The sequence below is a fragment of the Myotis nattereri genome (assembly GCF_964212035.1).
Source record: "Myotis nattereri genome assembly, chromosome: 10".
Lineage (NCBI taxonomy): Eukaryota > Metazoa > Chordata > Mammalia > Chiroptera > Vespertilionidae > Myotis > Myotis nattereri.
Window position 1 is genome coordinate 56,776,283 of NC_138085.1, and position 26,325 is coordinate 56,802,607.

Below are 26,325 nucleotides of genomic sequence, written 5' to 3' on the forward strand. Positions count from 1 at the left end.
ATACCCACAATTGCTTGTCAAAGTAAGTGATCTAACTTCCCAATATTTTGCTTCTTGTAACTTTTATTATGAAAGTATGTGGATGGATATATCTCAGAATTGGCTGTATTTTATTCTTATTGTTATCTTCATAAGCTGTTCCAGAAAGTCTGAGATAAGGAATGAATAAACAAACAAACCAAAAATACATACACTTTATTTTAATTTTCTATAAAATTTTACTTTTTATACTAAGCATAGAGCAGGACTTAAATTAGAAGTTTCTTTTCTGGTAAAGATGGAATGAACACATTTGTGATAAGTAGCAAATATCACCAAGACACTTCTTATTAAATACATTTTCTCTCTTTTGACAGTACTATCACATTTTTTCTACATTTGTGAAGTCATATTATTCTTTGTTAAAGGAAATTTGCATTTCATAGAATTATTAATATACTGAGATATTGGAACTGATCTAATCTGTCTTTAACACTAACCTTGAACTGTCCCATTTTCTATGATATGATTTGTACTCTGTATTTATCTAGAGATTTAATTCAGGAGACAAACAGATAGGAAAAAGTGGTGCTTAAAATGCATCCGCTTCTTTATTAATATAAGTGGATCTACATCCTATTTCTGGAACCCATTTTGCACCTCTGTGACTTTTCTCATAATAATCCTTCCCACAAAATACGTTTGCCCTTATTTTCCAGAACCACATTACAAAGAACTTGGGGGTATTTTGGGAAACCATGTGAACTCTGCAATTTGGCTGAAATAGAGGGTTGGTTTGTTCGGAGGATGTCCAAAGATACCATAAGGATTTTTCACTTAATTTGGTAGACAGTTGTTTAATCATTGAATGTCTTTTCATAAGAGGAGTGGTCACAAATACCACTTCAAACAACAACAACCTGATGTTAGTTTGTAAGGTAGATTTAAGTTTAAGGAGGGACAAGAAAGTATCAGATAAGCAGGGATGAGTCTTCATTCCAACATTTGAAACTGAAGGTGATAAGCAATGGCTATAAGAATGGAAATACAGAAGTTCAAGAACTGACATCTGATTGAATGGGTAGTGATCAGTGTGGAAAAGCTACATTCTCAAATGATGACATAGACCTTTCTATGGTCTCCAGGGCCTTGTGTGGTGCTTTATCCATAGAAATGCTTAATTCAATTGTATTGAATGTATAGATGTTTTTATTATTGAATTATGCTGTTGTACTGCCTTTGAATTCTCTTTCTCCTGTCATAATATTCTGCTATTGTCTCAGTATTGTGTTTTGTTTGCTTTTGTAAAAAATCCTAACTGCTTATTTTGAATTAGAATCTTTCCCTGTCATTTCACTAAGCTCATCTGGCTTTCAATCTTTCAAATAACTTCTAAACTAATTTCACACTGGATTTCTTTCCCTTATTAAGTTAGAAGAAATATAAATCTTCCCTCTAAAATGACCAAAATTCCTTGTCTTTTGACTCATCTCTTCTATCACAACTGTATATACTTCTTTTTACACCTGTAATTATCAGAATATATTAGAAAAACATATGTTAACATCTGTTCTGTTTTTTTTTTTTTTTGCATCTTCATAACACTAGTGTCCCTCTTAGATTTCAAACTTATGAAAAGAATTAGCTCACACACTAATTTGAGTCAGTTTAAATAAGATTGGAAAAGCACATTTTATCTCAAGGCTATTTACCTACATGATTTTAGGGCTGGAAACTATTTCATAAGAATTTCAGTGACTTCTACATTGATCCACCCTGATAAATGAATAGGTAACTGGATGAATGAGTACTTGGTCTACTGGGTGAACTGATCTCACATTTGACTGTTCTATTTAGGCTTTTTTTTTTTTAATCTGAATTTTTAAGTACCTTCATTTTAAAGGCTTAATTATGGTTTGTTTACAATGAGCTATGTTATAAGCAAATTTCTTATATGTATAAAAATATGTAAGTCTTCCACCTACCTCCAAATGCTCTCTGGTTCTCATAGCCCAGCAAAATCTCCAGTCACACTTCGTTTCAAGAGCTAGGGATTTTTCAAGCTACCTGTTTCACAGAAGCCCACCATCAACAATCTTATTCAAATCCTAAATTGTTTTTCGTGATTAATACATTCCCTTTGAAAATTGTTTTGAAATAATTTTAGATTTATAAAAAAAGTATAGAAGTAAAACACAGGTTTTCCTTATCCTTTCAGCTACCTCCCCCAAAGTTCACATTTTATGTAACTATAGTCCAGTAATTGAAATAAGGAAATCAACATTGGTGTAATGACATTAACTAAACTAAAGACCTTATTTAAAAAACTACCAGTTGTCCCAATTATGGTCTTTTCCGTGGTTCAGGATCTAAACTGAGATCTCACATTGCCTCTAGTTGTCATGTGTCCTTGGTCCCCTCCAATTTGGGAGTTTTGCACTCTTTTTCTGATGTCCCTCATCTTGACTCATTTGAGGAATGCCGCCAGTTATTTTGTAGAATGTCTGCAATTTGAGTTTCTTGGATGTGTTCTTAGGATTAGACTGAGGCTATGCATTTTTGGCAAAAACAGTACAGAAACGATGTTGTGCCCTTCTCAGCACATCATGTTTGGAGGATCTGAATTAGATATATTCCATTTCTGGTGGTGGCAATTTTGATCACCTGGGTACAGTGCTGCCTCATCGGTTTTTCTGATGATTATACATTCTTAAAACCTAAGGACTAGCAGGCTACATCCTGCTTTTCCCTATAAAATATGGAGATCTTTGGGATAGTTTATTCAAATAAATTATAAGAACAGGTACCAACTCTCTTATGTTCACCATTACCTGGTTGAAGAGCCTTATGACTCATCACAGCTATTCCTTGCTCTGACATAATGAAATGGAGAATGGTATTCATTATCAGAGTGTTCTAGGCCAGTGGTTGGCAAACTGCGGCTCGTGAGCCACATGCGGCTCTTTGGCCCCTTGAGTGTGGCTCTTCCACAAAATACCGACTTCTGTGCATGGGCCACGAAGTTTCAGTCGCACTGTACATGCGCGCCCACACGTGGTATTTTGTGGAAGAGTCACACTCAAGGGGCCAAAGAGCCGCATGTGGCTCGCAAGCCGCAGTTTGCCGACCACTGTTCTAGACAATCTATTCCCTCATCTGAGCTTGTTGTATTTTGTGAATTTCTCTAGATTTCTTATACAACTACAGACATTCGTTTCGTTTTGTTAACGGATGTAAGCATGAAATTTGTTATACGCATCTGAGAATCAGGAGCCTTATGTTATTCATTATTGTATCAATAATCCCGACATAGTTCAAGGAATATATTATGTCCTTGTTCATGATTGATAACTGAATAAAAGCACATGAGTTTCATGAAAATACCAAAAATGAAATCTACTCTCTTCAGTTGACATACTTTTAAGATAGAAATTTCAATAAAAGACATCTCTGATATATAATAGTTCATAAGTTAAAAATAAGTTCTGTAGATACAGGGGAATGAGAGTGGGATGCAGGACTGAAAAAGAAAACTAGGCATGAGGCAGAGAAGCATGAACCAGCAAGAGCAAAAGTTACTTTGGGAGGAAAAGTTGTATTCCACTCGTGAATGCCTAGGTGATAGAGTTGGAGCTCAATTTGACGTGACTTCTAAGTCAGAAGCTAGTATTCTATCCAGTTCCGGTCCAAAATAACTAGCAAATAGTTTTAGCTGGGTCTGGGGCGGGGAGAAAATGACTTAAATATAGCAGACAGGCCGGGAGATGTTAAATGAGAGGAACTCTGAGGTGTAGAATAGAGGGATTATAGAATTAATAACAAAGATTTGTCTTCTGCACCTCTCCTTCCGCAAATCTGAGGCCTCAGAATGAGCCAAACGCTTGGATGGCTTTGGAGGCAGATGCCTACAATAAGGCTTTGCAAAGGCCTCACACCTTGTAAAGATTCAGGCGCAACTCGGAAAATGTCAGAATGTGAGTGAATCATTTCTGCTAAGTGTCATTCCAGAAGCTTTGAGCCTCCCCACATCACACGGGCTGGGTACTATTTGTGGAACCCCTGAATACATGCCTAAGACATGGACAAGGTCGGTCAGCCACGACTCCACTCCGATTCTAAAGAATTATTACAGTTATTAGAACGGAGCATACTTGGTTTCAAAATAATTGATATTTTTTTCCACATAGCATGTTCTTTCCATAAATGTCAAAATATGAAAATGTCAAATATCAAAATGAAAAATATACATGATGCATTTATAAATATATTATTCTTTCCCAGATCACAAGAATATAGGATTGTTTTTATTATAGGACATATAGACTAGAAAAATATGGAATATTTAATAGAAAAAGATTTTTATTAGAGAAAAGTTTTGGGCCAATAGGCAAAGGGAAAATGTTCTTATTTTCTCATGGAAGTACATAATTACTATTGAAATTACGTTTGAGAGGAATGGTTGTTAACCTCATAGGAATCATGATAGCTTTTTGCAGTTCCATTTTCTTGATAGTTTTATTTTAATTAAAATTTCTTATTGAATAAGCACACTACACGTTTTTATTTTAAAATGCCATCTTGGCTGGAGGAGAGCTGGATCTTGTATAGGCTGCTTAGTGGGGAGACGCTCTCTGCTTTCAGGCCCCCAGGTTTACTGAGGAGTCTGAGTGGTTCAGCCTCCTTTGATCCCATTGGAAGTTTGGCAGACGTTAATTGTTAAAGCCTCACGAGACCCCATGGACACTGAGAGTCTGGCAATATTTCTGATTTGCATGGGCTTCGAGAGTTTTTAGTGAAAGAACTTGAACCGAGTTCACGATTCGTGTTTAATAGAATAGCATGTGTGCACTGACTCTTCACAGTGTCCCTCCTAGGAGATTCCAATGCAGGAAAACTGGGTGCTCCCAACGTTGGCATTTCCTGTTTTCCTCAGTTTGCATTTAATTTTGTAAATGGTCCACAAACTTTAAAAAAATAATAATTCATTTTCTTAATTCCTAGGAGTCTAGGGTTCTGATGGAGCATGCGACTTACCATTTATGAAAAAACTCCCATCGTCCCTACTATCTTGAATGTCATTGTGAGCCTACTTGATTAGGCTTTCATTATTTGGAAAACATCTCAACTCTTCCTGAGTTTACTTTCTTTGGTCTGATTCAGGCTACAGGTTTATTTCTAAGCCATTTCAGCAGCATGCGATGTTTCTTGCCCTGCTTGTCATATTAAGGACCTACCTGCTCTCTTTCACTAGGTTCAGGGGTGAAAACCCTGTCTCATTTTCCATTCCCTGTAGCTAGTTGTAATGCATTTATCCATTCTCATAAGCCTGCATCTCCCACGAGGAGTCTTAAATTATGATATACGTTTGGTCTTTATTTTCATTTTCTAATATTTCTGCATCTTTAGGAGCTCCGTAACCATTGAGGGCTATCTCTTCTCAATCTTGGTAATTGTTGTCAATTACTTTCTAAAATTAGAGGTGGTTACATATTATAGGCAGGAACTCCTGTTACTCTGAGTCCATTCCTCTCTCCTCTTAAAATGTCCACATTTCCTGAGTTTTTAAAGCTCCTGTGTGAAATTTTAATATTAGGAAGCTATTGTGCTAAGTTTCATGAAAGAATTCTTTGTGGTCTCACAAAAAATGTACAGAAACAGAGAAAGACAATTAACTGTAATAAGTTGTTATTTTAGTGTACATGTAGGGTTAAGATTTGTTCTTATTTTTTTTAAGTTTCACCACTTTAAAAAATTTTCCATAGTCTAAAACTTATTTTTCATATAAGGTGGAATTATTGTTTTTGCTTTATATGAACTGTACTCGAAAGAATACTTCCATAGGTAAAAGTTGTTCAGCAAAATTTACATTTAAGAGCAGCCTGTTGACATTGTTGTTGAAAGAATAATAGCGCCCCTTATTTGTAAGTGTTTTACTTTTAATTTCTATCTGACTACCTGGCAAACTTTCACTGGAAAAAGTGTTATATATCCCTGTTACACTTAATAGAAGAATAATGGTTTAAATGTTTCATTTTGGCTACACAATGACTTTTGAAGAATTATAGGATTTCAGAAAAGAATCTTTTATCATTTAGTTATGTTAAGAATTAGAAGCTAATCTATTCAGAAGTTAATTATATTATTGTTCATGTAGCAAGGATCCAGAGCAACCAATAATCAAGCCATACCTATACATGCTTATTGGTTTTCTTTTTCAGAAACATTCAATTCGTTTGGGGGAATATACTAGCTTTTTCAGAAACACGTGAGGCAGAAGTGAGCACATTTAGGGAGGAAATGGTTGACAAGAAAGAGAAGAAGGGAAGAGAGTCCCCTATGTAAATATATGTTAAATAAAGTCTAAAGATATTTCTTCTTCTAAAATCACAGGCAGTTCAGACATTAGAAATAAGACCCCATGTGTAAATTGTACAAACACTTTTTGCAGTGTAAAGTACATGGATACTGCTAAATTTGCATCTGATGGAGCCAGCTTTGTTAATCAATTTGGAGTGATGAATGTAGACTTGCTGCACTACTTAAATGTGGAGATTGCTGAAAACCACTTTGGGTTTGAGTCACCCATACATTCAGTGATGTGAGGGATGTCAAGGTTAATCCGCAATAAATCCATTAGTAGTCATGGCACTGAAGTGTCAGTGCTTGCATATAGAAGCAGGCATAATAATGACGGCGATACATTCCGCCATGTCGATAAAATGTTTGCAACTGATTAAGATGCACTGTTGCTGCACATTGAATTTACTTATAACATAAAAGATGTTCCTATAAAAATAAAAATTTAAAAATAAAGCTAGATTGCAGTTTATCTTGTATAGGCTTACTTCTTTATTTAATGGTCATAGTCAGTTTTTTGCATCAAGCTATAATTCTTCCCATCCTAGATGCTTTCTGATGAACTAATACTATTTTTCTCATGAAAGCTCCCATTTGATGCAATGTAATATCCTTCCCATTGTCAATTATTAGTGGATGTAAGTAATGGATGACATAATGGGTTTTTATGAAAAAAAAAAGTGCTAATCCAAGGAATGAAATACTGAAAAGACTAATAAAAATGGGGGTCTAGGAAAGTCATTTCTTAAAAGGCATTTGGTTTGAACATAACTTTGAAATAAGTTAAACTTTTCTGAAGGTTCTTATAGCAAGATAAAGCAACAATGTTGCAATATTAGTCATTTTATTTTTTCACCACAGACATACATACAAACACTTCATCTGTTTTCTGTAAAATGTATTGGGCACTTACTATATGCCAGAAGTGGGACTAAAGTGTTACTGTGCAGTCTGTCAGTTAACCCTGATAGAAGGTCCACGAGATCATAGTGTTATTATGCTCGATTTTCTTTTTTTCAGGTAGGAAACAGAAGACTTAGAATAAATAGTCTTGTCAAGATCATGCATCTGGTAAATGATACAGTTGGCATTTGAGCTCAGTTGTGCCTGAGTCCAGAGTTTACATTCTTAATGTCTTAATGATTCTGCTTCAGTGAGTACATCATTGCCCTTGGTTCAGAAAGATGGAATTTAAAGGACATAGATTCGGAAATGTTAGTCATCTGACCCACTATATTTTATTGTTGGAATATGCTCATATTCTCAAGGTTACCAAAATGGAGAGTATATGGCAATTTCTTATCTTGATGGAATGAGGGCTTTAAGAGCACAGAGATTTTTGTAGACTGATGCAAAGTGATTTTTTTTTTTTTAAAAAAGGAAGCCAAGATGCTTACAGGAGGTCGGTAGGAGAGAACTGTGTCATGGCTGGACATCTAATTCCTTTGCTTATTATGGAACTGTGCCGATGAGTACAGTTCATGTATTGTTGTGCATACAGAAGAAAAAGGAAGAGAGATTGCCTTTCAGATTTACCTGGAGAAAGAGGACACTAGAAATCATTGTATTGTTTGACCCAGGGTATCACAACTGCTTTTGCTTTGTTTGGATGAAACGTAAAGAGTTGGAAAGTCATTGTATGGGTAAGGAGGACACAGTAGCTAATAGCATGCTAGTGGCCAAGCTGTAACACTGATTGGGAAAGGTTGAAATCAAATCTTGAGTAATGATATTTGTATTGTGACATTTATCTTGCTGAAAATATAAGACTTTAAATTATTATCCTCAAGTCCTGTAACCGAGCAATGAGAAACTTTCATAGTTCCATAAGTTTGGAAAGTGTACCCGAAACCAAACGTGAACCTACATATATTAAATGTCCTGTCATTTCACATTTATATGTGATTTTTTTTTTTCTTTTCTGAAAGCATTGTGGGGTGAAAGGACAGTATATGATCATGAAGTGCAAATGTCACTTTATGGATATGAGACATTAGAATATGATAACAGTTGGCCTTGATAAATTCAGACTGACATATCCAATTAACTTTTTTTTGACCGTCTTGTTATCATAACAGAAACATTTCTGTAATTAAAAAAAAAGTCCCACACGGGAGTCGGAGCCTGGATACTAGGTTTCCTACAGGTCTGCTAGGTAACCAAGTTCGCAACGTGAGATAACAAGCCAATCCTTATGGCTAAATTTCCTCACATGCAACAGGGGAGCAATGCTGGCCTTACTTTCCATGCAGAAGTAGAAAATACAAGAAAAATTGTTGTAAGATAATGTTGTAAGATAATGTAAAGTATTTGCTGCTTTGCAACATTGCCTTCCTTGCATGAGTTTGAGATACACCAGGATTCTCATACGTTTTATATTATCAAGTAGCGTCTCTGGTTTTGAATGTTTTTCTTACTTCACACGAAATGAGTAGTCATTAGAGAACAAAGTTAACTAAAAGGGAGAAAATAAAATTAGGTACCAGCATTCAGAGGTCACCACATCTCCACATCTGCGTTTTAAAGAAATCTTCACTTTTAAATGTTCTTGTCCTATTTTTATCGATGTAGGCGTTACTGAAGCATGGAACACTTAATCACCTACAAAAATTACCAAGCAGGGAAATACTGATCAAATAATGCTTCCTTATTAATATCCAGATGAGCAGTCTTCTAATGGTCCTGAAGGCTCTGGCGTTCCTGGTATACAAATCTGTATATTCTGAACTTTCTTCGCTTGCACAGGGACTAGTGCCTTTAAATATAACCTACCTATTCTCACATGAGAGAGAGAAACTACGTTTATTTATTAGTATCCAAAAAATGCAATGGAGACATGCACAGCCTCTCTTCTGTTGCATTTTCCACAAATTTATGTTCTATCACTTTTACATTCAATATCGTGCTGACACGCTTCTTGGGTCAGGACCATGTACCAAGGCATTTTAAAGCAGTCAGGCACGGCCGGCAGCGTGCACAGGGCTTCAAGTTTCCCAAGGGTCCAGTGGTCGGCACACTGCGGTTCAGCAAACCGCGGCTCGCGAGCCACATGCGGCTCTTTGGCCCCTTGAGTGTGGCTCTTCCACAAAATGCCGGCTTCTGCACATGGGCCACGAAGTTTCAATCGCACTGTATGCATGCCCGCACATGGTATTTTGTGGAAGAGCCACACTCAAGGGGCCAAAGAGCCACATGTGGCTCGCGAGCTGCAGTTTGCCGACCACTGAACCATGGAAGTGACTTAGACATAATGCAGAGAAAAGCTGGCTCCACAATACACTAAAGGGAAAAAATTGATATTTTTGCTATTTAATTAAATATACATGAGTGTGGTATTGTCAACTTCATTTAATTGATAAATTTGGTAATCATAGAAATTTGATAGGCAGATATCTTGAAAACATACCGATGAACATACAACTTTTACACATAAGCCTGTCTCTTGGTAGAAGCTATTTTTCCATAGACACAAGATGTTTCGTGGCCTAAATTTTAATTACTGTTCTCCTTATCATGTTCAGCACATAGTAGGTGCACATTAAATAGGTAGTGGCATTTTTTGTTGTTGGGAGGCTACACATCCCTCTATAAATTGTACCCTACGTTCTGTTCCTGTGGTAACAATAAATACTTCTGTGTGTGGAGGAAGATCTCCTTTGCATTGTTTATATCTTTGCATATCTCTTCCAAATATCCTGACTGAAACAATTGATTTTATTGCACCCAGTGAGATAAATTCCAGGGGAGCAAAGATAAAAAAGACTTTAATGCCTTGGATTCTTAGTAAACCTGTTAGAAAAAAAACAAAACAAAGCAAAAAACACACACCTGTTTTTAAAGTAAGATGGATAATTTACTGACATAACTACCAGAACGTAAAGTCTGAACATTCACCACATGCAGCTATGACATTATTCTTAGTGCTGCAAGACTCGTATTCACTTTGTGGGGGAAAAAGAATGGGTCTTTCCATGATACTGGGTAGTGTGACAGCTACTAGATGTTGCTTTTTAAATAAGACTTGACTTCTATGGATGGGATCTAATATCTGTATTTTCTTGACATGACCACTGGGGCTTATGGCTGTTCATCCATTAGTTATCATCTGTCATATGTGAACAGACACGTTCCCCATAAAAGTTGGTTCGCAGCCTATTTGTCGCAATTTGCTTCTCTGTGCTGCATGGCCCGGTCACATCTGCATGCAGCCCTTGTTTCGAGACCAAGTTGATATATGTTTCTGCTCCTTTCACAAGTGTCCAAAGTCAATGTTTCCTACTACACTATTTCTTAAAAACTGGCAGAAAGAAATAAAACCCCATTACATTCTATGCTTGTCCAACTCCTTTGAAAAAGCAATAATCTCCCGTTTGTTCTGAAACACCTGCTGGGAGATTTAATGAGTGTGTTAAAAACTGAGCTGCCATGATATTTCTTTTAAAAAAATACAACAAATCTTTTACTTGAGAATGTGTGATTGAAATCTGCTATTTGCTTATTTGCTTTGCCAAAGTTTTTGTTTGTTTGTTGTTAATGTGGTCATAATATAAATGTAATACTTTACTGATATGTCAACCTAACAACTATGGGAAAAGGTATACCTCACATGTTTGGACTAATTGTTTTTTTGTTTGTTTGTTTTCCAGCTGGGACAACGTATATCTTTAGCAAAGGTGGTGGACAAATCACATATAAGTGGCCTCCTAATGACCGGCCAAGTACACGAGCAGACAGACTGGCCATAGGGTTTAGCACTGTTCAGAAAGAAGCTGTATTGGTGCGTGTGGACAGTTCTTCTGGCCTGGGGGACTACCTAGAGCTGCATATAGTAAGTACTTTAAAAGTAAGATTCAGCTTTGCTTTTCACTGTGAGGGTTTTGTTTGTTTGTTTGGTAAGTGACTTATAATTAGTTTGTTGGTTTTAAGTTCCTCTCCCCAGCAACCAGAACTTTTGGTACAGAAAATATAAATACATTCAAGAGTAATAAAGTCTTATACCTATTACTATTATAATTGATAAAAAATGTTCTTCATAATAGAAAATATTGTGCTTTTGTTTTAAGTGTGAATTCCTCTCAGTTATCTGTCTACAAAGGTTTATTTTCGTTGTGTTTTAGTGCCTTTTGGCAGCCCTGTAGATGTCGTTTCTTCTGGCTGGAAGCCAGGGGTTATAATACTGGTGACATCAAAAGAGATGGATCTAGTGTCCTTATGTCTTTTCCAGCCTGGATAGGGAATGGTCTGAAGTTACATGCCATGGATGGGAGAAAAGGAAACTTTAAAGATATTCGGGGCAGTGAAAGAAAATGGCAAAAACATTGTTTCTGTGCTATCTTACACTTATTTTTAATACATAAGTGTCATGAAAATACAATGCCTTTTATATCCTGGGGCCTTTCCGTTTTCTCCAATCTCTAAGCCTCCCACAAGAATTTAGTCAGCACATAGTACATAGCAAAGAATAGTTTATAAATGAAAAGCTTTCTTTATCTTTTAATGTTGCCATCACAGAATAGAGCTAGGGAACTCTTCCCTACCTCTCTGCATTGTTACCTATTTGTATGGTTGTAATTTTGCATCTCCTCATTTCCTTGCAATATTTGCAAAGAAGCACAGGCAGGCTTTCATTGTCTAGAGACGTTAATGTTTTACTGATATGTCAAAATAAGAACCATGTCACATATTTAAAAACTGTCAAGGGTTCTTATCATTATAGTTCTTGGTCTAACGTATCTCCTGGGAGCTTCCAGAAGCATATAAATCTCTTCATCCCCCTTTTAATCCTTGAGGTATAGTTTATCTCTTCTGCCTCATGCGATCATGTAAGTTGGTTTTGTTTTTGTCTATCCCTATAAGTTCTCCCTTTACCACTACCTGTGCCTCAAAGGATATTTGATTAGGTCAACATGTTCTTCCCCTTAGGCATTCATCCTAAAATGTTAGGAAAATCACCAAACACGAAAATATGTTATCACGGACTTCCATAGGACCTTAATTTTCAACATTTTATTCATTTGTTTTCATTAATTTTTATTTATTAATTACAGTTGACATTCAATATTTTACTAGTTTTAGGTATACATCATAGTGATTAGACATTTATGTAACTTATCAGATGATCATCCCCAATAAGTGTTGTACCCACCTGACACCAGATATAGTTATTACAATATTGACTATATTTCCTATTGTGTAATTTACATCCTTGTGACTATTTTGTAACTGCCAGTTTGTACTTCTTAATCGCTTCACCTTTTTCAGATAGATCTCACCCTCCTCCGCCCTCCCATCTGGCAACTATCAGTTTGTTCTCAGTATCTAGGAGTTTGTTTATTTTCTTAATCTTAGTTTTCTACTATACTTATAGAATTTCAAATACACTGAGTAGGGTGTTTACACTGACCACCAGGAGCTGAATTCATTGTTAATGTTGGAAAGAAAACAAAACAAAACACTTCAGCATGACCATTATTGAACTGTTTTAAATTTACGGTTGTAAATTTTTCATTCAAAATGCAGTTGTCAAAAATGGGACTCTGGGGCCCTAACCGATTTGGCTCAATGGATAGAGCGTTGGCCTTCAGACTCAAGGGTCCCAGGTTCGATTCCAGTCAAGGGCATATACCTTGGCTGCGGGCACATCCCCAGTAGGGGGTGTGTAGGAGGCAGCTGATTGATGTTTCTCTCATCGATGTTTCTAACTCTCTATTCCTCTCCCTTCCTTTCTGTAAAAAATCAATAAAATATATATTTTTTAAAAATGGGACTCTGGGAAAGTAATTTCAGCTGCCTTTCAGCAAATATCTAACAATCAAAACTGAAAGCATCTGGATTTTTATGGTGTCATAAATAAATGATCAGTTGAGATAAACTTAACTAGTGCAGTAAGGATTCTTGCTGTTTAGCATAACTGCAACTTCCCAAATGTATTTGCTCCATTCTGATTTAAGAGCCCTGTTACTTCAAAAAATAAATAAATAAAAGTGGAAACAAGAGCTTTTGCTCCTGATAGAAATTGCTTATTGATCTAGAACCAATTACACATTTACTCTGCGAAAAGGTTCTACAGTGATCACTCTCAAGTCGTAAGGGTCTATGTTATTAAATTACACACCCACTGTTGTTTGTTTTATGGTCAAAGAGTTTTAGTCTACAAGAATGGGTTTTTCTTTCCAATTCTGATCAAATGCGGGCTTACAATCGTCATGCATAATGGATTGACTTTCTAGATGTTCAGACCAGCCCCAGTACCTTCCACAGCTCCTTTGCTGGCCTCCTTTCTGAACCTCCTCTCATGGTCTTGCCTAGCCAATCACTTTGAACTCAGTATCTGCCTCTGGATACCCTTCCTCTTGAATTTTCTATCTTCAAACTCTCCCTTGATTTGAGAGCATGTCCTTGAGGAGGAAGTGGAAAATGGACATTGGTTCCCTGGGCTTACCAAACGTCCTGATTGGTAAGCCCTGTTCACTACTGCACCAACTACTCATACCCAGTTTTAGTCTAAATCTGGCCAATGAAAACTTTCTATCTCTTTTTTCTCTCATTGCCTACAAGTTATGACTTAGCACATTGCTGATATGGAGACAAGTCACTTATTTCTACGTTTTGAACATACCATGAAAATTAACACAAGGCTGGTGTTTTTCTTTTAACCACAGAAGTTTACCTCTCCTTCCCATAGTGTTGGGCACATGGAACGGGACGAGAAAGAGCAGTTAGTTATTTAAAAAGCAAAGAGAGAGAGGTAGAGACTGAGGAAGGGGGCAAGGAAGGATGAAAGAAGGGAAGGAAAGGAAATGAAAGGTATTTTCCAGTGACAGAAGCAAAGTATTCTTAATAATGATACTTAGATTTGGGAATATTCAGAGGCTACTTTATGAGGTTATTTAGGTACCATTCAATTTATCTTAATTTTCTCCAAATCATTTCTTCTGCTTTTTTCAAGATTGGGAATTGAAAAGGAAAACAGATTTGTAGAAGTATAGAATATTACTGTATTACTGTTGTTTGACTTTGTGAAACAAATCATAGATGATATGTTTTATGTCATTTATCTATAAAAGTTAGAAATTTAAAGTATCTATTAAACTGCCATAAAATTTTTTGTAAACCTTCAAGGCCAACCATGTATAAACCATGTACTGATTTTTTATAAACATTATATTTTCCCCAATAATTAATAGAATTAAACAATAAGATGGAAAATTGATAGAACACATTATAGGGTACTCCAGTCTTGCCAAAATGTGTAATGCCATTTCATTAACTTTTAAAATTTGATTGGCATATAATGTCAATGAAGATGTGAATATTTGACATTGTTAATGATCTTATTATTTTTTCAAAATGATGTTTGATTTTACTAGAAAATATAATCATATTTAAATTTTGATTAACTGTATTCTAAAAATATAATAACTTGTAATAAAATTATTTTGTTACTCAGGTGGCCTAGTTTATATAGATAGACTTTTTTGGTTATATTAATATTGCTACTGCTACCCTCAGAGCCATATGATATTACTATTGAAATTTTTAAGGTTTCAGAAGTGGATTATGAAAAGATAAGGGCATGAAGTAAGGAACAATTAGCATAGTGCTTAGGAAGCAAGTGCTCAATAAATGTTTTCTGAAATAATAAATGAAGTAATGAATGATATATTCAAAATATTATGGCTTAGGCTCAGTATAGACTCAACTTTTCTATAATCAAAGTGAAGTTACAGATGAAGTTTAATTTCTATATAACTCTGATAAAGGATGATTTCTTGTTTATAATATAAAAAGAGTTAGCAACAGGCACAGATTTTTGAAAGGTTGCATATTTTATTGATATTGTTTTCTGAATCTTTACCTAAGAAATAATTATGGTAGTTGATTATTTAATGCAGGGATGGGGAACAGCAAGTCCCAGGCCATAGAAGGCCTTCGAAATCATATGGTCTGTCCCTGCCAAGACATTAGGGGTGAGTTAATTAAATGTTTGACCAAATATAGCAGGCTAATTTTTAATTTGATAATTTTGTATGACCCTGGAATGATGTTATAAATATTTAAATGGCCTTGGGCAGAAGAAAGGTTCCCCATCCCTGATTTAAAGAAAGTGTATGGTGAGAAACAATTTTTTGATAAATGATTATCTTGCCTTACTAATCACCTTATTTATTGTAATTCACTTTTATCATAAATTACTCTCTACTCATTTAATATTCATCCATGTTTTTTAAATAGAAATAAGCTTTCTGATGGTACAGGAAATAATATATAATAATGATGACTAATAAGAAAAATAATATAATATAGAAATGTGGCTTTTCATTACTTATTTTGGTACATGCTAGAAGGCTGTTTGGAAAGATTTTCTGAGCATGGCCCATATCTTTGTTAGTCCCTGTGGGTACAAAAATAAACCAGCTCACTACTTAGTACTTATTTCAACTAATATTTGTTGGACAGCCACATAGGATTCTGTTCACTAGGTAGCTTAGATTATATATAGTAAACATACTTTGTCCCAAACTGACTAATTTTTCTTGATTTTCCCTCCATCATGGTATCTCCATTTCTCCTTGCAGTTAACTTTCTTATCTGCATAGTTTTTGCAAGAACAGGGAAAAATTATACGTTTTTGAGAGAGAATATAAAGAGATTTGTAATTATAAAGTGTTATATACATTTAAATTAGTAATGTTGAGTATTAACACTAAATAAAATAATTTTTGATTTGTGAACCATAAAGTGTTATATACATTTAAATTAGTAATGTTGAGTATTAATCAACACTGAATAAAATAATTTTTAGATTCAATAAAAAATTAAATTCATTTGTCATATTTCCTAAGGTATATTTAGAAATTTTACCAATGTCACTCTAGAGCAAGCATGTCAAACGCCTGGCCCACGGGCCACATGCCTCATTTATTTGGCCCTTGTTAGCCTTTGAGTTTGACATGCTTGCTCTAGAGAAAACATCTCCTATATATCAGTCTGGTAATGCTAATTGGAAGTTACTTACCCTTTCTCTGATTGACAGAAGAAAGCCACTGGAAATATGTGCTCATTCACTGCCAGGAATATTAACATGTTATTGGTTCTGACCAGAGGAAATGTGTGGAGGTTAGAGGAGAGAATAAATAAAAAAGTGTTTTTTGAAATTCTTTCATCTTGGTAGCATGAAAGAGCATTGCAAATTTGATCAGTAAATTGTTCTACATATTTGCCTTAAGTGCTTCTTCTTTGTACTTTGCCGAGGTGGAAGCCTTATTTTTACAACAAGCTCTTAATTGATTTTGATTTAGAAATACACCTTTTGATCAGCAGGTTTATTTAGGCTAGAAGGATAGTGTATTTATAGTAAATATTTCATGTCCCAAAATAACTTATCAATATTGGTGACATGTCAAATATTTCTTACCTCTCTCTGTCTGTCTACATTTTGTACTATTTATCTTAACTCTGTATTACAATGAAATTTAAAAAAAAAACACATTTTAAAGTCAATAATTAGACATGGGTTCATATCTATATCAAGAAGATAAAACCCAATTATTCCCTCACAGACTTTTCTTTCAAATTATGTTCTAAAGAGATATTCTCTTTAACCAACAGATTCCCATATTTTAAGAGTTCTACTTTGCAATAAACTTTAAATTCAATCCTGTAAATAATATGCAATAGGTATTTTTGAGAGCTTTCTCTTTCACTTTTTTGTTGTTGACAGTATTACAGATATTTTATATGATTTTGTTTTCCTGTTTCTTACATGAATTAGAGAATATGTGACCTCTGACTAGAATTTTAAAAGAAAGCTAAAATACATTCTTTCCAACATGTTTTGTAAAATTCTTGTCCAAGCTTTTAACATATGAAGGATACAAGTTATCTTTGGAGAAAATGGGAGGAATGATGGTCACATTTCTATTGGCTGACGTGCTATCCAGATACCTTGATACAGTCTCTATATGACAGAGGGGTAGGGTTGTATGCATCAATACAAACTCCTCATTTACCCTTGGAAGTTAATCACGTTCTCATTTTCTAATTCACCTTTGTTGCAGCAATAACTCCAGGAATTTGGTTTCTAGATTTCAAGAATTATTTCCTCCTCTGAAATTCTTTCACTGTGAAATTGAATAGAGAATCAAAACGACTATCTCTACCTGAACCTTCTCAGTTCATGTACTTATTACTTAGGCACTTATCTTCCTGTCTCTATTCTGAATACTTTCCAATCCATTTTATATACTTATGTCAAATTAAATTGCTAAAATGCTTCTTTGATTCTGTTATTCCTCTGTTAAAACACAGGATGCTTCCCAATTATGTACAGATAAATGCCAATTCTATGCCTAACATTTCATGTCTTCAATATTCTAATCTTAATTTCCCTTTTCAGTCCATTTTCTCATAATTCTATACTTATCTTTCCACTCCAGTGAAATTTGTTAATTCCTTCTAAAAATGAACTTCTTGCCCTTTCGCTATTCTAATTCTACCCAGGAGATGTCTTCTCGTTCTCTCTCACTATCTAGATTCTGCTCAGTCATCAATCTCTCTCTTTAGGTATTGGGTGTTCTCATGGCCTGTGGAGCTTAGAGCTTCTTGAGCTAAGAGAAAGAAGCCTAGAACTCACAATCTTTTGGAAAGAGCTGTTGAAACAATGCCCAGGGCAGTACCTAGGTAGAGAAAATCTTAGATTCTGCTCCAATCTACGATTACTACTCTTCTTGATCCGTTGCTTTATGGTGGACTCCAAGCGACTTTACAGAATAGCTTCACACCAATTCTAAGTTATCCAGAGTTGGGTTACAGTACCAAATGTTCTTTGCAATGCTATTAAAACAAAAGACTTTGTTGAATCATTTCTAGCTACTGAATATGCCATCACTTCTTCTGTAGCTATTATTTTTCAAAAACTACCTTCAAGAAATATCTCCTTTGGTCAAGTCAAGACATTATTATTGATCACCTGTAATGTAGTTCATACTATATTTAGTTGTCTTTTTCTGTGAAGAAATGTCCCCACAATTTAGCAGCTCAAAACAGCAAGCATTTATAATCTTACACAGGCTCAGTTATCCAGAAGCATCTGAGCTAGGTTATTCAGAGATTACCAGGAGAAGACATGACTAAGTTCTCCCATTCTCAGAACATATCTGATATGTTCATTCTTATGATCCAATCAGAGTTTACATGTCTTAGGAAGAAATTATGATCAACAGTGGAAGCATATGCTCACCGGTTATAAAAGATGCTGGCTTTGAAGAAGTTTAAACATAACATGGTTTGATGGAAAAAGAGTAATGAAGACATTGCTTGAGGATTACAAACTGGTTTGGGGAATGCATACTGGAATCATTGGTACACTGATCAGGAAAACTTTTTTTTTTTTTATTGCACAAAACACCATAAGCCATAAGCAAAAAGCCATAAGCAAAAAGCATGAGAGTAGTAGATAAAATATGCAAACAGCATAGCAAACATGTCAGCCAAAGATCAGGAAACAAGATGAAAAGGACGTTATGACATTGAAGTCCTAGTAGAGCTATTGTTGGGGCACTTTGGACATAGGCAGTTCATTTTAACAAAGGAAGGAAATGATTTGGGTGAACATACAAGGGAACACTCAAGTTAACAATAGGCATAGATAATCCATATTTTAAATCGGGAGCAAAGAACTGGAGATAATTTTCACTGGGCCTGAGAAAATTATTGATGAAAAAAAACATTTTCAGAGCTTTGATATGTAATTTGTGTTGTCTTTAGGAGCTTGTATTAGGAGTGTGGGGGAGGGACACACTTTCCTCTACCCTCAATTTTCTTCTGGCTGCTCTAATAATAAAATAGACATCAGACAGATTAGCACAAGAAAATAAAAGTTAATACATATGTATGGGAACCCCACATACATGAGTGACTCAGGCACCCCGCATAAAGAGAGGTTCAGAGATAGAAAGTGGCGGTGGGTCTAGGTATGCAGGACATTCTGAGCTAGGGATGAGGTAAGGTGACTTGAGGGCTTCAAAGGGTCATTGCAGGATGATAACAAGAGCAGATGTTTAGTACATAGAAGTTTGTTCTGTCCTGTAGATTGGTCAAGAGGGGTTCTCTCTGCTAATCTCCCATTTGGGGCAAGGCCCACAATTCAAGTTCTTGCAGGTAATCAAGGAGGAGAGGTAGAAGTTTCTCTTGAGCCTGCAGCTAAAGCTGCCTTTAGCTCAAAACAATCTCTATACCACAGAGGCTCATCTTGGGGTGACTCATTCTGGATTCCCACAGGAGGCAGTCTGCTGCACCTGGGAATTCATAGGTCAACAAGGCAGAGGAGGCCTCTGCCCTCCTGGAGAGAAGCAGGATGAGCTGTTTAACTTCTGCCTACAAAGCTTAGCTCTGGGAGAGCACACAGTGGTTAGGCCTCTGAGGAGACCCTTTACTGGTGGGCTCTTCCTATCAAGGAAAACACTTCCTCCTGAACCTACTCCTCAGAGTCTTCCTGCCCAGCAGGGAGTGGCCATACAAGATTGACAGGCCAGAAAAGCTCTTGGTACAAGATCAAAATGCAATCATTAGGCCTTTTTGCCTGTGAAAATAAGTTAATCTTAATATTCCTAAAATAGTACTCTGAATTTCAGCTAGCAAATGAAGACTGCTCACTCCCAAATACACATCTCCAGCCCTGACTGCCCCTCTGATCGTCAGAGCAGCATCTCCAAGGGCTTACTGAGTGTCTCCCCCCGAATGTCTCATGAGCACCTCAGATTTATCACATTAAAAACTGAACTCATTGTCGCCGAAGCTCATGTCCATCTACACAATTACAGATTAAAAACCTGACATGGTCCCCATGCTTACTTTTATGACCTTATGTTTCTCACCAAATTCCAGAAATGTCTCTCAATCAGCACTATGTAATGTAAATATAATGTGATCCCTGTGTATAATTTTAAATTTTCTAGTAGTCACATCAAAAAGGAAAAGAAAAATCAGATGAGTGAACTTTTAATATATTTCATTTAACTCAATCTATCCAAAGTAGTATCATGTCAATGTATTATAAATACAAGTTTTACATTTTATTTTTTGAATCGAAGTAAAATTTATATATACCTTTATATTAGTTACAGGTGCACAGAATAGTAATCTGGTCTTTGTATATGCTACAAAGTGTTCATCACAATAACTCTAGTTACCATCTGTCACCATACAATTGACCCTCTTCACCCATTTCACCCACACACCAAGCACTTTCCTCTCTGAAAACCACCAATTGAGGTTTTAATTTATTTTTTTAAATTTAAATACAAGTAAAATCATACAGAGTCTGTCTTTCTTTATCTGACTTTTTTCACTTAGCATAATACCCTCAAGATCCATTCATGTTGAAGCAAATGGCAAGATTTTATTTTATATGGATGAATAGTATTCTGTTTTATATGTATATGTCATCTTCATTATCTATTTATCTATCAATGGGCATTTAGGTTGTTTCCATATCTTGTGTGTTGTAAATAATGCTGCAATAAACATAGGGGTGCACATCTCATTTTAAATTAGGGTTTTTGTTTTCTTCAGGAGTGGAATAGCTGGATCATGTGGTAATTCTATCTTTAAATTTTTGAGAAACCACATTGTTTCCCATAGTGGCTGCACTAATGAACATTCCCACCAACAGTGTATGAGGGTTTCCTTCTTTCCATATCCTCTCTGACACTTGTTATTTCTTGTCTCTTTGATAATAGCCATTCACACGTGGGGGAGGTGATATCTCATTGTGGTTTTATTTTGCTTTTCCCTGGTAATTACTGATATTGAACATCTTATTTGTGTTTGGCTATTCACATGTCTTCTTTGAAAAAATGGCTATTTAGATCCACTATCCATTTTTTAATCAAACATTTTTTTGCTATTGGTTATATGAATTCATTATATATTTTGAATATTAACCTGTTATTGGATTTATGATTTGAAAATATTTTCTCCCATTTAGTAGGGTGACTTTTCATTTTGTTGATGGCTTCCTTTGCTGTATAGAATTTTTTTAGTTTGACGTAGTCTACTTGTTTAGTTTTACTTTTGATGACTTTGCCGTTGCAGTCAGTTCTAAAAAAATCAATGCCAGGATCAATGTCAAGGAGCTTTCCCATATGTTTTATTCTCTAGGAGTTTTATGGTTTCACATTAACAAATCTTTAATACATTTTTATTTCTGTGTAAGACAATGGTGTAAGACAATGGTCTAGTCTAGTGTCATGGTGTTGCATATGGCTGACTAGTTTCCTCAACACCATTTATTGAAGAGACAGTCTTTTTCCTATTGTATATTCTTCTCTCCTTTTTCATAAATTAATTATGCATATATGTATGGATTTATTTATGCCCTCTCTATTCTGTCCCATTGATCTATGTGTCTGTTTTTATCCCAATACCATACTGTTTTGATTATATAACTTTGTAATATAGTTTGAAAGCAGGGAACTTGATATTTCCAGCTTTGTTCTTTTTTCTTAAGATTGTTTTGGCTATTTGGGGTAGTTTGTGGTTCCATACGTGTTATAGAATTATTTGTTCTAATTTTGTAAAAAATGCCATTGGAATTTTGATAAGGATTGCTTTGAATCTGCAGATTGCTTTGGGAAGTATGAGCATTTTAATAATATTGATTATTCCAATACATGAGCACACAACATTTTTCCCCCCAATTTCTTCTAACAGTGTCTTATAGTTTTTATTATACAGGTATTTCACCTCCTTGGTTAAATTTTTTTTCTAGGTATTTTATTCTTTTTTATGCAACTGTAATTGGGATTGTTTTCTTAATTTCTCTTCCTGATAGTTTGTTATTACTTTATAGAAATGCAGCAGATTACTGTATATTGATTTTGTATCCTGCAACTCTACCGAATCCTTTTATTCTAACAGTGTTATCTGCAAATGCATGTGTTACTTGTCTCATTTGCAAATAGTGAAAGTGTTATTCCTTTCCAATTTGGATGCCTTTTATTTCTTACTATTATTTCTTCCTAATATCTCTGGCTAGGACTTCTAATACTGTGTTGAATAAAAGTGGTAAGAGTGAGAATCCTTGTCTTGTTCTGATCTTAGAGGAAAAGTTTTTACCTTTTTCACTCTTGAGTATGATGTTAGCTGTGGGTTTGTTATGTACGGCCTTTAATATGTTGAGGTACATTCTATGTATACTTTGTTGAGAGTTGTTGTTGTTTTGTTGTTGTTGTTGTTGTTTTAGTCTTAAGTGGATACTGAATTTTGTCAAATGCTTTTCGGCATCTATTGAGATGATTACATGATTTTAATTTTTTTAATGTAGTGCATCATGTTGGTGTATTTGCAGATGTTGAATTATCCTTGTGTTTCTTAAATAAATCCTACTTGATCATGGTGTATGATATTATTGAATTCAGTTTGCAAATATTTAGTTGAGGATTTTTCAGCTCTATGTATAGTAGGGATATTGGCCTGTATTTTCCTTTTTTGTTCTGTCTTAGGTTTGATATCAGGGTAATGTTGGCCCAGGGTGGTTCTTGGCGAGTCTGTGTCTCTGCCTTGCCTACTCATCTCGATGTGCCCTTTTATCCTTTGCTGTGGAGGACCTGCTTATCCAGTTTTCAGAGGGAATTGTTTCATAGGTAACTGTAGATCTGTTGTGCTCATAGGAAGAGGTGTGTTCAGAATCTTCCTATACTCTCATCTTGAACCGCATCCTCTAAATTTTATTGTTTTACATTACTAAGTTTTCCATACTAAGTTTTTGATAGCCAATGTGTTTTTTACACTTATAGTATCTCTCAATTAACAATCTTCATTCCTGGCCTGTGGAGATGGGCCGAAACCGGCTTTCCGACATCCTGCTAGGGGTCTCGGATTGCCAGAGGGCACAGGCCAGGCCCAGGGACCCCACTGTGCACAAATCTGTGCACCGGGCCTCTAGTAATTAAATAAACTTTGAAATTCAGTTCCTCAATTCTATTATCCACATTAATTTTTTTTGATTTTTACTTTATTTTTATTGTAGACACTATTATAGATGATGTCCCCATCCGCCCCCTCTCTTTTGCCCACCTCCATCCATCCCCCACCTCCCTACCTCTGGACATCACTACACTGTTGTCCGTGTCTATGGGTTATGCCCATAATGTTCTTTGGCTAATCCCTTCACCTTCTTTCATCCAGTCCCAACCTCCTCCCTCCTCTCTGACTGCTGTCTGACTGTTCCATGTATCCATGCCTCTGTTTCTATTTTGCTCTTCAGTTTATTTTGATCATTAGATTGCACAGATATGACTAGCCACATTTCAAGTGCTCAGCAGCTGGCTGGTGGCTACCGTATTTATTGTACTGCAGCTTTTTAATGTGGCTGCTTTCTTTGTGTCCATTATTATTGCCTTAGTTTAATGGCCTCTTTCTGAACTGTTGTAATAGCCTTCTCACTAACCTCTCGGCATCCAAGGTTCTTTCCCTTTCTAATCCATCTCTGAACTGCCACCAGAATGATTGTTGTAAAACTAAAACATGGTTATTTCAACTTCAAATGTCAATGTTTTATGGCGGTGTGCCTTAACCTCTTTTAGTTTGAGACACACCTGACTGAAAATATTCATCCACCTGCAGGTAATTGGACTCACTTAGGGGATGCTGCTTAGAAAAATATCAGGGCGAGAGAGGCGCGGATCCTGGCCTTCTGTCTGTAACACCACTCTTCTCTCTGGCTCTGCGTGAGAGCATTCTCAACTCCTGCCCTGCTAATAAGGCTGCTCAAGATTGTAGACCCTCCATAATATTATTAAAGGTTGTTTCCAATGTTTATTTTGTGGGGTTTGGGGAAAAACTGATTTTCTATTTATCAAACTTGTATATACAGACTCTTAGTAATTTATTTCTCCAGGACAAAGCAAAGTCAATTATCTGAAGAAAAAAAAAAGAAAGGTAAAAAAAAAATCTGTACCTTTTTTTTTTTTTTCTGTTGTTGGACTTGCACTCTTTTCTGTTTTTGTTGGTAATTTTGTAAACCAGGCAAAACTTTTTATTCATATTAAAGCGTTTAAGTCCTGATGGCAAAGCTTTCCTTTCTGTTATAATTTAAATACTCTGCTTTGTGCATCTTTGTCTTCCCGGAGCCCAGCTTGAGCCTGGAGTTTAGTAAATGAGCAGTAAATATTTGTTGAAATAAATTTTTGGTTCTAGAAGTTACACTGTGTGTGCATTCTGAAAATGTCCCAGGACAGCAAATAGGTCTGTGCTGCTTCAGTTAAGGGCGGCATCTCCCCAGGAGAAGTCAGTTTATATGTAACAGTTAAGGATGAGTTGGAGATGCAAATCTGAGAAAACAACTAGCATGTTTGCAGTTTATGTGTTGCCTTCTCATAGTTTGGTGTATTGAGGCAGAGTCTGATAAACCTCACCTCATCCTGTTCTGCTGAAGAAACGGAGCCCTCTCCTGCAAAATAGTTCAAAAGCCAGACTCTTGGCCAAACCTTGGTGTATGCAAAATGTGGGCTTTTCCAGATTCATCTCCAGCGACTCCCCATTTAATTTGCACAGTTCTCTCTCTAATATGTGCATTTCACAATCCTTTCATTTTTTTCAGGCATTTTCAAGTCGCTGAAAATACAGAGCCAAGTGAGGCCTGGCTTTTGGCCTCCAGTAGCTTAGACTTTAATGGATATGTTTCATTTTAGTAACACATAATGTAGACATAGGCTGGCATTTTATTTTATTTTTTATTAGTTTATTTTTGTGTGTTTTTAAATTATATTTTATTGTTATTGTTCACATTATTACAGATGTCCCCCATTTTGCCTTCATGTTGTAGAAGCACAATTAAACGTTTTAAAATCCTATGTAGCGGTCTTTAAGTGTGGCTTTTATAAAAGCAGCCAATAAAATCATAACTATTCTTGGTTTATATACATTGCCCCATATAATATTCAGGGAGAAAAAGTACCATCCTTATTTAATTTATAAGAAAGCAAGGCATAAGTTGCATACCTAATAAGCAAGGCAGGATTTGAACTCAGACTTCTACATCCAGGTGTTTACCTCTCAGCTTATGTGTGTGTTACAGATAACAATTCAGGAGGCAGTTCCTCATTTGGTTACTTACACCTGACAACTCTGCCTTTGGTCTGCTTAGTACTATTTATAAAGTCAAACAACCACAGCTTTTAGCATATCACACATCACACGAATTATTAAGCATTCCAAATATCAGCTACACATACCATTTCTCTAGTTAAATAAACATAGGAAGTTATCTGGTTGTCTGGTTGCTTGAAACATTTTTTAGTTAGGTAGATAGCTTTTGCAGTTAGTTTGATCTGCTAGTTTGGGGCAGACATAACTTTAAACGTGGCACAATTTTCAAAAAATATTTGTATCAAATATGAAATGACAGCAACAATAGAACTTCAGGTGCCTTTGTCCATGTTCATTTGTCCCTTTGAAATAAATATTCCTACTTCCTTCTGTTCCATCTGCCCTCTTCTCTTTCCCAGTCTGGCATATTTTTATTTATCTTCAAGGCCTTGACCATATATTTCATATATTTGTGAAGCTTTCCTTGGCCCCCTAGGGCAAAACGAATCATGTCCTTCTTGGTACTATTACAGCACTTTGTCCTTAATTCTATTATGTACTTACCCTGGTCATAGCTATTTCATTAGGTGCCCTTCTACCTCATTAAATTGTGAACTCTTTAAGGTCAGTGACCATGTATTTTATATCTTTATAGCTTTTGTATTTTCAGACACTACCACAGTCGTTATTAATACATAATAAATGTGTGTTGATGAAGGAATGCATGGGTGAGTAAATGGAGCCTTTGTTTTTGGCTTGATTCCGCCCTTTCTCTCCCGCTGGTAATTTTCCACTGCAGTGCAGGAGCGCACAGGAGTACTGCTCTCTTCGGGGCACAGCATGAGGTAGACTCCCAGAGGGGATGGCGAAAGCATGTGACACTCTCCTGAGACTCCT

General features: G+C 35.8%; 1 protein-coding gene across 5 annotated transcripts in view; it reads left to right on the forward strand.

Moving 5' to 3' along the window:
• NRXN1 (neurexin 1) overlaps positions 1-26,325 on the forward strand; it is a 1,005,506-nt gene that overhangs the window by 707,628 nt on the left and 271,553 nt on the right. For all 5 annotated transcript variants that reach the window (XM_081100745.1, XM_081100749.1, XM_081100746.1 and 2 more), the window contains one exon: positions 10,983-11,164. In XM_081100745.1, the coding sequence (XP_080956871.1) occupies positions 10,983-11,164 (182 nt within the window). The remainder of the gene's footprint in view (positions 1-10,982; positions 11,165-26,325) is intronic.